General features: G+C 41.9%; 1 protein-coding gene across 1 annotated transcript in view; it reads right to left on the reverse strand.

Annotated features, from left to right (window-relative positions):
• The window catches only part of Pcsk2 (proprotein convertase subtilisin/kexin type 2), a 252,744-nt gene extending 237,896 nt beyond the window's left edge, over positions 1-14,848 (reverse strand). Inside the window, exon 1 of the mRNA XM_028754882.1 lies at positions 14,330-14,848. Within this exon, the coding sequence (XP_028610715.1) occupies positions 14,330-14,503 (174 nt within the window). The 5' untranslated portion in view covers positions 14,504-14,848. The remainder of the gene's footprint in view (positions 1-14,329) is intronic.
• Between the last annotated feature and the right edge of the window lie 874 nt (positions 14,849-15,722).

The raw sequence follows: 15,722 nt of genomic DNA on the forward strand, positions 1-15,722 counted from the left end.
GGTAATGAAGCATGTAGAGGATATCTGAGCCCCACTCTCACTAGCCTTTCTTTCCATCTATCCATAATCTCTGAAGGAAAACTTAGAATGAACATTATTTCTCTGGTGTAAGGAAGAACCTTCTGTCTCTCAGGTGGGCTGGCATCTCCATGATGCTGTTCTGTCCTCTCTTCCCTTTAAAAGATGTGGCATTTATATGATAGTCTGTCTTCTAAAGGTGCTTACATGTATTTTGTTCTTAGCTGGAATAAACTTCATAGATATAACTGGCTGCTTCCTACAGCTTCCTATTCATTGAGACTTGAGGACAGTAATTAATCAAACCATTAGCATCATTGATGTCATCAGCCAGTGGCAATGGGATGAAAGATACATAACCTGGCTTTCTAGTAACTCATACATTAAAAGGGAAGTGCTGTCTTCTGCTGAGATGTGAGTGATTCTGTAGGACAATGGAACAGGCTGAGATATAGGACCCCAGTACCCACTTCCCCCCAACTCATCGATCATCCTAAGGGTGCCTGTATGTGGCCACTACGGTAAGCTAAGTATCATGGAAGGCTGACCTCTCTGTACGTGTGAATTGCAAACTTCTCAGTTTGTGGTGGGAAAGTTTTCGTGAGTTGGCTCTGGCCCACATCTTTCAGAAATACTACTTGGAGTCTTTTTAAGATCCCTGGGTACTTTCTTACACATCCTGTGATCTCTTCTATAAATTTCCTTTCATTTTAATCTGTTCAAATTACAAAAGCCATGTAAGTCACATGATCTGGACATTGTTGGCTTCATGAAATCTTTCATTGCCTCACACAGAGATTCACAGTGCCTTACTTGCTTAGAAAAGAACTTCTCTTTGAGATTCTGTAAAGTCAGGCCCTGTGTTTTGTCTAGCTTTATGTGCTCACTATAGCAGCTGATAATAGCCTGCCTCCATTCCCTTGGCTAGTGCTGGAGTTGTCATGAAAATAGTACCTGTACAGCCAGTGCTTTTCACGTACCTCTCTGCCTGTGGGTGTTCCCTTGTGTTCATCATTCATCCACATGGGGCTGGAAGAAGGGCTAGAGATGTGATGTTCTCCAAGAGTAAACCCCAACCGAAGTGAAATGGTACTGCTGATTAAAATTGGAAGCTTTCCCACCTTTTAATGGAACAATTAAGCGATAAGGTGACCATTAGATGTCTCTGGAGGAGAATGCTATGGTGATTATCCCCATCATGTTTATGTCTCCCTAAATCCATTCTCGGGGGTTAGTTTCCTCCCATACTGACTCTAAGCTTGACTATGCAGTTTGCTTTGGCCAATGAGACTTAGTAACTGTGATACAAGCAAAGGTTCAAGAATGGTCTATTGGGACTTGATCTTTACTATCGTTTTAGAGCCTTTGGTAGATTCAAGGAATTGATCATGGTTTTTGTTTGTTTCGTTTTGTTTCAATTGTCTCAGAGTCTACGTTTCACCGCCCCACATCACACTTGCTTATGGGATGAACTCAGTACACACATCCTGTGAACTGAACATTCTGTCTTCTTCCCTGGTATGACTGTGGTTCTTGCTTACCTTTTCTCTTACTTTGTTGCTAATTGGGCCAAACCTCCCATAATCGTTATTTGGGTCTTTTCTTTTTTTCCCTGTTCATTGCTTGGGGTGGTTTATTTCTGGCCTTGCCTGTTGGCTTCAAATTTGGGCTCATGCCAAACCTCCTTCCTTTCCATCCTCTCCCTGTTGTTCATGCTATCCTTCTTCTTCATCTTATCCTTCCTTCTCTTTATCCTATCCTTCCTCTCACCACAAAGTGCTGCACTAAGATCACTGAAGCTTAGACTTTGAGACAAAGAAAACAAACAATAGAAGGATAGTGCTTCAGATGGTTTGTTTCCTAGCTTCTCTCCATGTTTTTGAGCTCTGTCGACTCTTTCTTGCTTTCTCCTTTAGTCTTGACTGATAGTGCATAGAAATATAGTCATCAAAAATAGACTAGAATTTTTTTGGAGGTCAACCATCTTCTTGTGTTTGAACTTCTACCACAATGAAAGATAATGGTTGCTATCTAATGAAGCTGTGTTTTCCTTTACAGAAGCCAAGAGCACTCTAAAAAAAAAAAGTATTTGTGGATCACTTTTTTCCTCCTCTGTCACTAAGTTCTTAATCAACAATTAAGTCATAGATATTAGGCCATTAAGAACAATTAATCAATGGGAAGTCATTTATTTAACACAGGCACAAAATTACCATTTGTCATATGCCTAGTTTTCTTTATTTTTTATTTTTTTATTTTTATTTTTTTGTGAATGAGTGTGCGCACACAAGTTGGCTTGTTTGTGTTTTCATTATGGAAGGCAGAGGGCAGCTTTAACTATCTTCTCCTATCATTCTCATGTTTTGAGACAGAGTCTCTCACTGAACCTAGAACTCACCAAGTCAGCTAGACTAGCTGTAGCTGAGCCCAGAAATCTGCCTGTATTTGTTATCCAGTGCTTTAGTTGCAGGCATACACAACCAGATACAGACTTTCTACATGGTTGTGGGAATTGAACTTAATCCTCACACTGTGGAACAAATAATTTACCCATGTATCTTTCTTTACTGCAGCATCTCACGACATATTTGCCTGTTCATCAGAGAGTATCAAATGGCAATGCTAAGATTTTAGGTCTATCTCATCACTATTTTGATATTTATTTATTTATTTATTTATTTATTTATTTATTTTGGTTTTTTTTCGAGACAGGGTTTCTTTGTGTAGTACTGGCTGTCCTGGAACTCACTATGTAGACCAGGCTGGCCTTGAACTCAGAAATCCACATGCCTCTGCCTCTCAAGTGCCAAAATTTAAGGCATGGGCACCACTGCCTGGCTATTTTGATATCTATTGAGTGCTTACTAAATGCACTGCACTGTGCTAGTTACTCTGGTGGTTTGGATGAGAATGTTTCCAACAGGTTCATATGCTTTAGTATTTGGTCCTCAGTTGGGAGAACTGGGAAGGACTAGGAGGCATTACCTTTTGGAGGAGGTGTATTAGACTTTGAGAATATGAAAACTCACATAATTTCCAGTTGCTTTGTTTGTTTAGTGCTTACAGCAAAGGATGTGAGTTCTTAGTATCCTGCTCTAGCCAACATACCTCCCAGCCACAATGATGATGGACTCTTATCTCCCTAGAACAACTGTAAGTTCAAATAAGCCTTTCTTTTTATAATGAAAAAATGATGTTTTAGCACAGAAATGGAGAAGGTAATTAATACACTCACCAAGAGTGTACTTAGAGAAAAATAGATTCTTATGCTATCGTTCACCAAAGGTAAATCTAACAGGCTGTTGCTAAAAATCCCTTAATCTATGAACAACTTTGTTTAGAAAGCTGTAATTTATAAAAATTTCAGGAGTAAAATTATGAAATGCAGATCAGGAGAGTCTGAAATGAACTGATGGGCTCAGCTCAATGAATTGAAATGCCTAGTAGCTTTTGAGGCCAATCACTCTCAGGAATAAAATTTGGTTTAGTTTGATCTCTCCTTAATCCTGAAACACAGGCTCAGTGATTCTAAAGCACAGCTAGTAAGCAACAGGACTCAGTGTCCCTTGAACACTGTCTTAGTTTCTTTACTATCAATGTCATGAAACACTATGACTAGGGTCACTTAGAAAATGAAACATTTGATTCAGCTTACAGTTTCAGAGGATTAGAGTCCATGATGCTGGAGAAAAGGCTTAGTGGCAAGAACAGCTGAGAGTTCACATCTAGATCCACAAGGAGGAGCTAGTGATCACACTGGCAAAGGGTTCAAAGCTTTTCAAACTTCAAAGCCTACCCCTCTCAGTGACATACTTCATAAGGCCACACCTTCTAAGCCTTCCCAAAGAGTTCCACTGGGAACTAAATATTCAAACACATGACTCTATGGAGGACATTCTCATTCAAACCACCATTCAAGCACTCAATTACACACTAGGCTTGGTGGCTCATGCCTAGAACCTCAGTACTTGGGAGTCCAAGGCAGGAGGATTATTGTCAGTTTGAGGATATTCCGAGGTACATAGTGAATAGCCAGCCTAGACTATATAGGGAACTCATACCTCAAAAACAAATCAAAACAAACAATACAACAAAGTAAACAAACTAAAAAATCCAAAAAGGTACAAAGAATTGAAACCCCCCTGCAAAATAAACCAGCAAACAAACAAAGAAGACAACATAAATATCATATTTAATCTCCTTTGCATCATGTGTAAAATGAAGGGTAAAACCAATATTTTTCTAAAAAAAAAAAAAAAAGGTTTCTTCCTGCTTCGACAGGCTGTAATTCTATAATTGCCGTTATTATTTGTGAAAATGGAAATGACTCTGGATAAACCAGCTAGAATAATACAGACTCAATTAGTGAGGAATGTCACAATATTTTGGTGGAATAGCAATCTGCCAGTGGTGTGACAAGTATTTAGAAATCATTGTTCCTAAGAGTCATTCTAATGACAGCAAATCACGCTGCCTCCTCTCTCCCTTCACCAGTTTCTTGAAGGAATTGTTGGCATTTAGTACCTCCACTTGCCTTGACCTCCAATATCTAACCTTCTGTTTCAGTGCTCCTGCCCAGATTGCCTATCAATGCCTTCACGTTTACATATCCTGAGACTATGCCACTCCCAGGCCAGAGAAACTATCAGCCATTAGTAAGTGTGTAAGTGAACTTGTTTCAGACAGTTGCATAGACTGGAAAAATGCTGAGGTCTGCTGTGCAATACCAGAGAGCTCTGGTTATTTCAATGTCAACACTTCTTTTTTGACACACCAATCTACATGCTTCCTTAGAAAATGACTCTAGGGGGTTATTCTAAGTTTTTCTCCTCAGTTAACTGTCATGCCTCAGCATCGCCCACAAATCATTATGAGTCTTGTGTCAGGTCTTTCTCCAATTACCAACAGCAGTGGCCAAATTTTGACTCCTTTTCAGTCCCACTCTCTCTTCCCTTGGTCCAAAGGTTGACTGATTCCTGGCCCTTTGAAATAATTACAACTCCTAAACTAATGTTCATATTGGTTTTCTTTCTTGTCACTGTATCAAAGTACTTGACAGAAGCAGTTTGGGGGAAGAAGGGTTCATTTTGGTTCATGGTCTTGGGAATTTCAGTCCATTGGCAACAGGGGAGTCTCCACCTACCATGGTAGGAACATGAGGCGGCTGCTCTTTACATTGTGGTGAACCAGGACACAGAGAACAGAAGCAAGGATGAGTTAAAACCCTCTAAGGCCCACCCAGTGCCTCACATCCGCTAATTAGGTACCATGTCCCAAGGGTTCCATAGCCTCTCAAAACAGTGCCACCATCTAGGACCAAGTGCTCAAAATGCAAGAGTGTTGGGGACATCTCATATTCAAACAATAGCAATACCATCACCATACCTTCCTCTGCAGCTGTATTTGATCTTGTTTTTACCACATTTTTTTTTTTCTGTGTAAAGTTCTTCTCTATTTTACTACTGTTAATTCCTAAGTTGAGAATTCTAGGGAAATGGAAACATGCCAATGGCTCACTTGATGGTTATCAATTGTTTAACAAATAGAATGTCACTGTCCATCTACATCACTGTCCATCTTTCCTCTTTAGCCCTTTAATCTCAAACCGAGGACAGCTTTCTTTTTATGCTTAGACTGCCCTTTTTGTTATTCAATAAAAGTGAAAAATGTAATGAGAATGAGCTTGAAGTCTGGCAAAATGATTAGTAGTGTATTTCAGATACACTTCTAATTTAAGACAGAATAAATGTAAGAAATACTATGCATCATGGCTTTGTGTAGAATGTTAACATGTATACGTGACATCATACAGAAGTGACATATCTAACAAACTGATCGGTATAAGTGGTAAGGTAAGGGGAGGTCCTAAGATTCTAATTTTCTCATTTTGCAAATCACTGCTTCTATACTCATTACAATTTGAAATACATAATTAGACATATTTGAAATAATAATTAGACATGTAACTGAATAGCTACATAGTCTCCCTCTCTCTTCAATATGCAATGACAAGCCCATAAATTGTATATGCAATATTTTTCTTAAATTCAGGGAAATTTATTAGAAAATATCTTTTATATGGCAAACTTATTTGAAGCATAAGTTTAGTTTTTAAATCACACTCCTCTTTTGTTAAAGTCTGTAATGATTAAATCAGATGGTTGAAAACTTAAAGACATTATGTGAGCCCACTTCTGTAAGTAATTTGCTGGTTTTTCTTTTCTCCTATATATTCATATAAAGATACCTGCATTGAAATGTTGCTGATGGCCATCTCTGAGTAACGATTCTTGAGTTAATGTGCTTCTTATGGTGCTCTTTTTACTTGGCACTTTAGAAGATAATGAAATTGGGAAAAATAAATGGATGAGTATGGAATTTAATGCCAATGTTAAAGTTGTAAAAGAGGAGTGGCCCGAATCTTGCCCTTCACCCTCTGTCCTTGTCTATCTACCATCAACACCGTGTGAAGCCTTCAGTTTTGTTTCAGTCCATGTCAGACTTTGTGCCACTATTTCAAACACAGTGTGAGGGCTTGTTTCACTTGGTTATGCCCATCAGACGATTTCACCACATCACACTCCGTAAAACACTGTGGTCAAATTAGCTTTGGGATTAAAATCTCTGGAACAATCTGCCAAATCAATGCCATTATTTTTTATATTAGTTTCACCTGTTCATACACATCAGGATAGCAGCATTAACTCAGTTGTGCTTTCTGGACTCCTTATCTATTTGTGATCTTGTCAACCACTAAATAGGATTTACAACCAACACACTTCAACAAAAAAAGTCAACTATAATGTCTTTTTTTTCCTGTCACAGCTATTTAGATAGAAAATCAAACTACATGTTCAGTAAAGCTTTCTTTTCAAATAATGGATCTGAGTGCCAAGAAGAAACAGGAGAAAAAAACTTACCCCCTCCCTTTTTGGGTAAAAACTGACTTTTTTGAGACACTATGGCTGAAAGTAGAATTGAAGCAAACTCCTCTGTAGCCTCAGTCATTACCATGTTGTACAGCATGATCTACAGCCTTAAGAGTCCCTGAAATAGATCTAGATTTCCAGTTTTATTCAGTTAAGAGAAGAAGCACCACCCTCTCCCCTTCTGTGTTCAATCATACTTTAATCACAGACTTTATTTGTTTCTGTGCAAAGATGTCCTCCATTTCACTACAGCTAAATTCCTAAGTTGGGAATTGTAGAGAAAGAGAAGTGTGCCAATGGCTCACTTGATGGTAGTCAATTGCTTTTACTTCCTGGCTGAACTCTTTCTTAGAGAGAAAAGGATCCTATAGGGGTAGTTTTTTAAACCACACTTCTTCCAGCGTATTCTTTCTGTGCTTATGGTCAAATTATCACCTTGTGGTCCAAGAGTTTCATCACTGAAGAAGAACCCACTAAGCATCTACTATGAGTAGCTTTATTGGCTGCAGTAGGAGCACAGAGCTTTGACAGAGTTTTATGCTCTTTCTAGAGAAAACAAATTAAAAAATCTTAGAGAGTTCACTGACAACATGAGATAAGGACATAGGACATAAACTCGGAAAGCTTTGGGAGATTATTTTTTGTTGTGATTTGGCTTGGTTTAGTTGTAAGGTTAAAGGCTGAATCTAGTAATATAAAAGGGGGATATTTATCGATAGCATATTAGCTTGGGAAACACTGATATTTGCCTGGGTAGTGCTGACTGCTCTAAAGATAAGCCCCCAAATCTCAGTGCTCTACTGTAACATTTCATGTCTCACTCATGCAAAATCTTCTGGGTCAGCAATCAGAAATCTGAACTCCTTCCATTTTGTGACTATGTTACTGTCATGAGTTGGCTTTCAAAGTTGTTCTTCTCAATATCATTCAGCACCAGAAGAAAAAGAACATGAAGAATCTTTTGTTAGGAATTTTTTTTAATGCATCAGGCATGAGACAAGGATATATTATTTCTGCTTACACAAGATGGGTTTGAAATGTTACATGCTAACGGTTGTCTACAGCACACTGAGAAATGCAAATTTACTGAAGCTCAAAGAAAGAAGGAATTGAGTTTGATAATTAAGGTTTCATCTGCTCCTATAGGTATCTTTCTGGAAAATGGGTTTCCACTTGCCTAGGTTAGCTACTTCATGGAAATAATTGTATCTTTCTGGAAAATGGGTTTCCACTTGCCTAGGTTAGCTACTTCATGGAAATAATTCTCCTCTTTAAGGCAACCAGCCAGTCAAAATTTTGAAGGAAGCCAGAATAGCCAGCTACAACAATTACCATGGTCTATGATAAACCAACTTCATGGATATCTTGGATCTGGGACATTTCATTGGACTATTGCTTGTCCACAGATGGATTGTTATTGGGTAGTGGCCTATTTTTCCCTAATCTATTGCAAGTATTGTAAAAGTTGAATACATGACTGCTTCCTTGTGTAAAAGGGAGCTACTATGCCACTGTGATTATTGCCACTACCAATAAAAGGTGCCTAAGTCTATGCACCCAGTTCTGTACTCAGATCCCACACACAGTACATTAGTTTTTGCAACAATAATATTTAAATAATGTTTTTAATTCTTGCAAATATTATCCATATATACAATGAAATATGATGATATATACCTCCCACTTCTCCTTTTTCAACTCTCTAAATTTCCCCCACAAGTCCTTTCCCATTCTTATGAATTTTTGGGGGGGGGTTGGGTAAATCTAGTTAGTGCTGTTCATATGTACATATGTGTGGGGCCTTCCATTGGTGAGTAGGAAACCTATCAGAGGTTACATCTTTAAAAAGGAATGATTCTCCCAACCCCAGAAACTGCCAATCCACTGACAGTAGTTCCTTTGTTAAGGAATAGAGGCCTGGAGATTATCTACCAGATCTGTGATGTAATTCAGGCTGGCTTGATCTCATATAGGCCTCATACAAGTAATCTCAACTGTTATGAGTTCAGGACTGTGACAGACTTTCACAGTGCTCCTTCCTATTATTTGTCTCTTACATTCTCCCTACTTCCTGTGATGTTCCTTGAGTCTCGGTGATGGTTGGGTTACAATAGATGTCTCATTTAGGGCTGAGCACTCTGTCTCCCATTCTTAGCCCTCTGAGCAGTTATGAATAAATGTTGAATGAAATAGTATCCAAATCACAACATGTTATGAGATATTTCACTTTAGGTGTTCATCAGGTAAAGCTGCGGTACAAATTGAAAGGTGGTATGACCACATACCAGCGTGGTTGAGAGTAAGGAGATGTGAGATGTCAAAGGTGAGTGAGAGAGTGGAGTAACTGGGTCCCCACACACTGTTGTGGGATTGTAAAATGTCGTAATTGCTTTGAGAGACCTTGTGGCTGCTTAGCTGTTGTAGGCAAAGCTCTGAGACATATACTTCAAGACTTCTGTTTCCTACTGCTGATATCCTTTATAATCTCCTCCCTCGAGTAACGTAGTATGGGATGGGACTATAAAAAGATGGATTTCACTTCTGTGATTAGATTACAAAAATTTTGGAGGTAGTAATCAAACATATGTAGGCTATCAAATCAGTTGGTTTTTAGAAAAAAAAATCAGAAGACAAATTATCATGGTGATCCTGAGCTAATCAGATTGACCTAAGAAAGGGACAGAGCCTTTCCAAACAGAAGATATTTGAATGGCTACAATATGTGAAGGCCAGTGGAGGGAGGCTGCTGTGAGTCAATGAAGGTGGCCTCTAGAAGCATAGCCTTGTTCTAAAACAGCAGTCAATGAGGAAACAAAGATTCAAGGTCTCCATTCATGAGGAAAAAAATGCTTCTGAAAATCTGAGTGTACCTGGAAGCAATTTATTCATTGATCATGCTTCTAGGTGAGGGCACAGCTGTCTGATGCTTTAATTTTATGTTTTGAGGACTTTAGCAAAATACTCTACTACAACCTACCAGGCTCAATGCAGTTCTACAGGATGCACATTGTAGGGATTTGTTACACAGTGTTCTAGATTGCTTTCTGTAGCTGTGATAAACACCACCACCAAAGGGTGGCAATGGTTAGTTTTGTCTACAATTCCAGGTCACAATCCATCCATTATTCAGGAAGGAGCTCAAGCAGGAACTGGAGTAAAACTCATGGAGAAACACTGCTTATTGTCTCCTGTGCTCATGGTCAGCAAGCTTTCTTATACAACTTTCTTATACCTTGGGGTGGCACCTTCCACTGTGAGCTGGGCCTTTCCACATCAATCAAACATTAAGAAAATTCCCAACAGAATTGGCCATAGACCAATCTGATCTTGGAAGTTTCATCATGTGAAACCTACTCTTTCCAGGTGACTTTTATTTGTGTCAAGTTGGCAATAAAAATTTACCTGGACATATAGCAATAAAAACCTAATGCTACTTCCTAAACATAAGTGCATGCATAAGTCATAGACTCCAATTTAGTAATTTCTTTTTTAAAATTTATTTTATATGACAAGTACACTGTAGCTGTCTTCAGACACACTAGAAGAGGGCATCAGATCCCATTACAGATGGTTGCGAGCTGCTGCCATGTGGTTGCTGGGAATTGAACTCAGGACCTCTAGGAAAGCAGTCAGTGCTCTTAACCTGCTGAACCATCTCTCCAGGCAATTTAGTAATTTCTAACAGAAAAGCACATTCATGTCTACCAAAAAACACGTACTGCTGCCTATTAGTATCTACTGGGAGCTTGTGCCAGCATCCCTGGTATCTAAATTCCAAATGTTTGATCTCTTATATATAAAATTGTATATAGTCAACACACATAGTTTTTTAAGTACTATCAATAATCTCTACTTACTTATAGCATCTAATTCAGTGTAAATGGTGTGCAAACAGTAAACAAACAAATATTTTGGGAAAACATCAAGCTAGGAAATATCGGTTCAGTACAGATGCACATTGGGTTTTTTCACCCACCCCTGGTTGAGTCTGCAATTATGAAGCCACCTGGATATAGAGTGCCAGCTGGACTTTTGTATCCCCCAAAGTCATGTTTATATTTGCCCAAACTCAGAAGTACCCAGGAAGCAGTAGGGGGTCTTGGGTTTCTGATAATAATTGTTTCTTGACTTCAGTGCTCATGATACAGTGTACTTATTTTGGGAAAATAGTAAACCATGTTCTTTCATATGTTAAATTATATATCCACAAAGTACAATGATCCAAAATTTATTTTTATTACGTGCTAGTACAATTACTAGTAGATCACCTTTAGAATTAAAATAGCCTCACACATATAAAAATGGTCATGCAATGTTATTTTTGAAAGCATCCCAGTGTTAGCTCTCCATCCATAAAAATCCAAACATAAAATAAAACAGAAAATGTCTAACAATGTTTAAAATGTTAACTCTTTAAAGAACTTCACTCTTTTCTTGTTTTGCTCAATATTCCTACACATAATTGGCTGAAACTGTGATACGGGATTCATTATTTTGATAAGTAATTTTTATTGCGACTTCAGAAGAGTCAAAAATAGTGTTCTGAGAAGTGGGAGGTGCTATTTGAAGTCAGCTTTGTCATCACTGAGTTCTTTGTATATAGCATCTCATATGGACATGGTTTTGGGTGAGGACCAGGTCAAAATAAAACAGAAAAATAACTAGACAGGTATTTTACTCTATTTCCTGGAGAAAACATAAATATTTGCTTCTACTGATCTTCTAGTGATGAAATCATTAAATCATGAACAAAGCCTTCCCCAGGATTTCATTCTCACCACAACATGTGGCATCAGGGTTAGTAAAGAGCAGAATCTTTTAGTTCTAGTCTTCTGAAGAGGCATACAGAAATCACAAAGCTTCTTCAGGCAGAAGTACGTTGCCATACACAGATTAGCCTTTGAATATGTATCAGGGCAAAAGTCTAGGATTTGGTTAGGTGGCACTGCTGAGAAGATAAGGAGAGGAAAAAAGACACAACAAATCAAACGCCTGTTCTTCATAGATGGGAATTGCAGCTTGATGTTGCAGTACAAAATCAGTGACCTCGTCTCCAAAAAAGAATGGGGACAAATAGTCAACCCCAAAGTACATGTGTCCTCTGTTCAAAGTCTACCCAAATTGCTGATAAACCATGAGTATCTCTATACTTCCTAGCTTCAATCTCACTATCACAACTGTTAAGTGCTCATTGAGTTATTCATTGCCATTAGAAAAAAAAACATATTGGAAGATTGATGAGGTTAGCCTTTATCAGGCTCGGCTATACTTACCTTTGATTAAGTTTTTAGCATCAAATCCCAAGGATGTGTTTGCAAGGGGTGGCGGGAAGGAGATGGAAAACCATTGCAGCAGACGGGGGTGGGGGTCTGCCTTCCCTGTCAGAAAGGGCTGACACAGAAGGAACCCACAGGTAGGGTTACATAGGTAATGAGGAATTAAAGATCATGCTGACTCCTGGCTTCCTAGGGTAACCTAGCCCCATGAGCTCTGTCAACACCTAGCAAAGGTGTTCTAGCAACAGAAGCATTAAGCATTCTTGCAGTTGTTGAGATTAAATAAGAATGTATATAAACAGGCTGTAGAGAGAACTCAAGAATTAAGGGTACAATTTCGAGGGCTCACATGGAGCAGTTCACTACCTTCTGTAATCCAGCTCTAGGGGGATTCAATGCCTCTGGCCTCTGTGGGCACGCGCGCGCACGCGCGTGTACACACACACACACACACACACACACACACACACACACGATGAGATTAAACCTTTTTATCAAAAGGGAAAGTATGCAAGGACTCTAACACACGAAAGTTCTCACTGTCAAATATCAGCTAACTATAATCTCTCATAGCCAATGGCGCTAGGACGCTGGATTTTGCTAAATATTTTTTGGGTGTCCGCTTGTTTCACGGTTGAATGTCTTTTGGAAGCAGTCTCTGTGGGCCCGGGAGACCAGCAGAATGCTTGATCAGCAGGAGCCTGGTCTCCCCTGCTCCACCCACACTTCTCTTCTAGGGAGCAACTAGTTCTCTGCTTGTGAGACCCGCCCGCGCGCCACCCGCAGACCTGCGCTTCTTCCAGGACCTCTGTGAAACTCGCTGCCAAACACAGCTGAGGTAGAATACGCGCGCCGCTCCGCTGGTGAGTGTAGGCGGGAGAGCCCTGCGCTCCTGGAGGAGCTGTTCTAGTGGCTGGGAACCCTGCAAGAGGCATAGGAAGTTCTAACAGAGGAGACCAGCTTGTGTTGCCCTTCCAGGAAGGGAGCCCAATGCTCTCTCAAGCCTCTTTTCTTGTGGGGTCAGGATGGAGGGGACAGCCTATGGGTACTAAGCTGCATCCTTTGACCTTCCGTTCCCCTCAGTCTGGCATCTCCTTGCATCCTCACTCTCCCCTAGCGGTGCCAGGTCCCCTAAGGACACTCCAGATCTGGGATACAGATATTTCACAGGAAGAACAAACAGGTCAAGCATGCTCCCCGCCAAATGCATTCTTCTTCTCTGTTCCCCCCAGGACGAGTACCCTAACTTCTCCAGCGGTTGCCAGAGGCACCCAAAGCTGGAAACCTTATCCAAACAGTTCAACTTGGACAACTTCTTGGAATGGGGATCCCCGTGCTCTCTGGGGAAAACCACGCTGGCTGCCCACACATCAAGAAAGGACACCTCGACTTTTCCGGGGCGGGGGATCCCCATCAGAATCCATCTCTCTTGGCAGCGTGCTGTCTTACAGAAGCAAATTCAGAACGCTCCAAACAAGAGTGCGCCTCGGGAGTGGGGAGGTCATGGGCAGGGGCCAAAGCGCACAAGTTCAGCACTGTTTTGGACAGAGAACTCCGTCCATGTTTCCAAGTCAGAAAGCTCTTGTCCGCTGAGAAAAAAGGCAGGGAGTGAAGTCACTGGGAGGGAAGTCCTAGGCATGGGTCGGAAAACTGAGGTGACCTGCAACGCTCGATCTTTGAGCCATGTCGGTGGGAAACTATTCTTTCTCCGGGGCGTGGGGGGCTGGGAGACTTCCCTGGCAAACCAGCCGACGTCAAGCCCAGCTGCTCTGGACTCTATCCCTCTGTCCCTAGGCAGCCTGGAGAACTTGGTACCTCGGACAGCAGCCGGGACGCACAGCATCCTTTGCAAGGTGCGGTCTTATTTTGCCCCCACCAAGTGAAACACCAACAAATTATTTCTCTGACCTTTCTAATACAGATGAAGGACACTTTAATTACATAACCCATGAAAGATCACCAGAGGCAATGTTGTGTTTGAGAACCGATGGCAGAATAGCTGCATAACATAAAAAGACAGAAAACTTGCAAATCTGCAACGAGATTGCGCAAGGCTGTCCCTCCTCTGGAAACAACATGTGAAATGCATGGAAAAAAAAATCTTACCTTTCGGACTCCAAAGCCATGTTCCGCTGCAACTTGGCGAGCCTCTTCCTCTCCGTCTTTATGCAACTCCACAAGAAAATGATTCGTGAAGACGGGTCTCTCAGCAGACGCAAAAACCATGACACAGAAGAGGAGCCCGGCTGCCTTCCACTGGGATCCACAACCGCCCTCCATCCTTCTTTGAGAGTCAAAAGTGGGGCTGCGAGGTGCACAGGGTGGTGGAGCAGGGGACGAAGAAGGAAGATGCAAATAAAAAATAGGTATGTAGTTTTTGTTTCTGTTTTTCTTTTTTTAAAAAAATCTTTGTATAGCAAAAGAGGCAGAAGAGAAGCTCGGCAAACAGCAAATCTGTGCGCTGTCCACTAGCAGCTGGCTGCCAGGCAAGCCGCGGAGTCGCGCAGCCCGGCTGGCTGGCAGGGGTGCGAATGTGCAGAGCTGTGTGTACCCGAGAGAAAGAGCTAGTGTGTGTCTGTGCTTGATGCTAAATCTGCATTTTCAGCTCCTCCTCGGCTTCAATTCCAGAGGGCTGGAGGCGAGCTCCAGCCCGGGTGACGCGCGCCCGCCAGCGGCCAATGGAGGCTAGAGGATCGGCGGGCTCCGCCCCAGGCCGCCCCGAGCCCGCCCCCGCCCGCCCCCGCCCCCCCCCCCCCAGCTGGCTGCCCGTGTCCCCGGGGGCGCCACGAGCGCGCGCCCCCGCAAGCCCGGAGCGGCTTTGCTCCGCCCGATCGCTGCGCGCCCAGGAAAATCCCCCCGCTGCCACCCGCTGCCGGCGCCCGGTGATGTCATTGTTTGTGGAAATCTGCACAGCTCCGGGAAGGGAATTACGGTGCATGCCGCTTCAGAGGCCCCGAGGGGAGCGGGGGCCCCCCGGCCGCTCCCTGTTGCTCTTCTTTGCTACTTTGAGCTGCAAAACAACTCTCCACTGTTTTCTCTCTTCCCTTCCCGTCTTCCCTTCTCTCACTTCTTTCTCTTCTTTTTCTCTCTCCACCCCTCTCTCCCTTTCTCCCAATAACAAAGCAAATTTGATCCTTCCCGCCCCCTCCACTTTGGGCAAATCCCAGGCTGGGAAGAGCATCCTTCCAAAGATGACTCATGGGGGGGCAGGAAGGAGCTTTTTCTCTCTGTTCTTTTACCCCGTGCTCCAAGGAGGTCAGAAACTAAGCATCTGGCAGTCCAGCGGGAGTCCGGACTGCCCTCCCCCCACCCGCGATGGCTATTAGGAGAGACTCCTCTAGAGTCTGCGCTGCACCTGCATCCCAAGACTGCCAAAGGAGACAGGATGCTTATGCTGGGAGACAGATTCTCAGACTCTGGGTTTGTGGCTGCACAAACCAAGAATGTCAAAAACCTGCACAGGACCAAGAATGACAAAGTTTAAGGAGGTATCGTCACC

The sequence above is a fragment of the Grammomys surdaster genome, unplaced genomic scaffold (genome assembly GCF_004785775.1).
Source record: "Grammomys surdaster isolate TR1022 unplaced genomic scaffold, NIH_TR_1.0 129, whole genome shotgun sequence".
Taxonomy (NCBI): Eukaryota; Metazoa; Chordata; class Mammalia; order Rodentia; family Muridae; genus Grammomys; species Grammomys surdaster.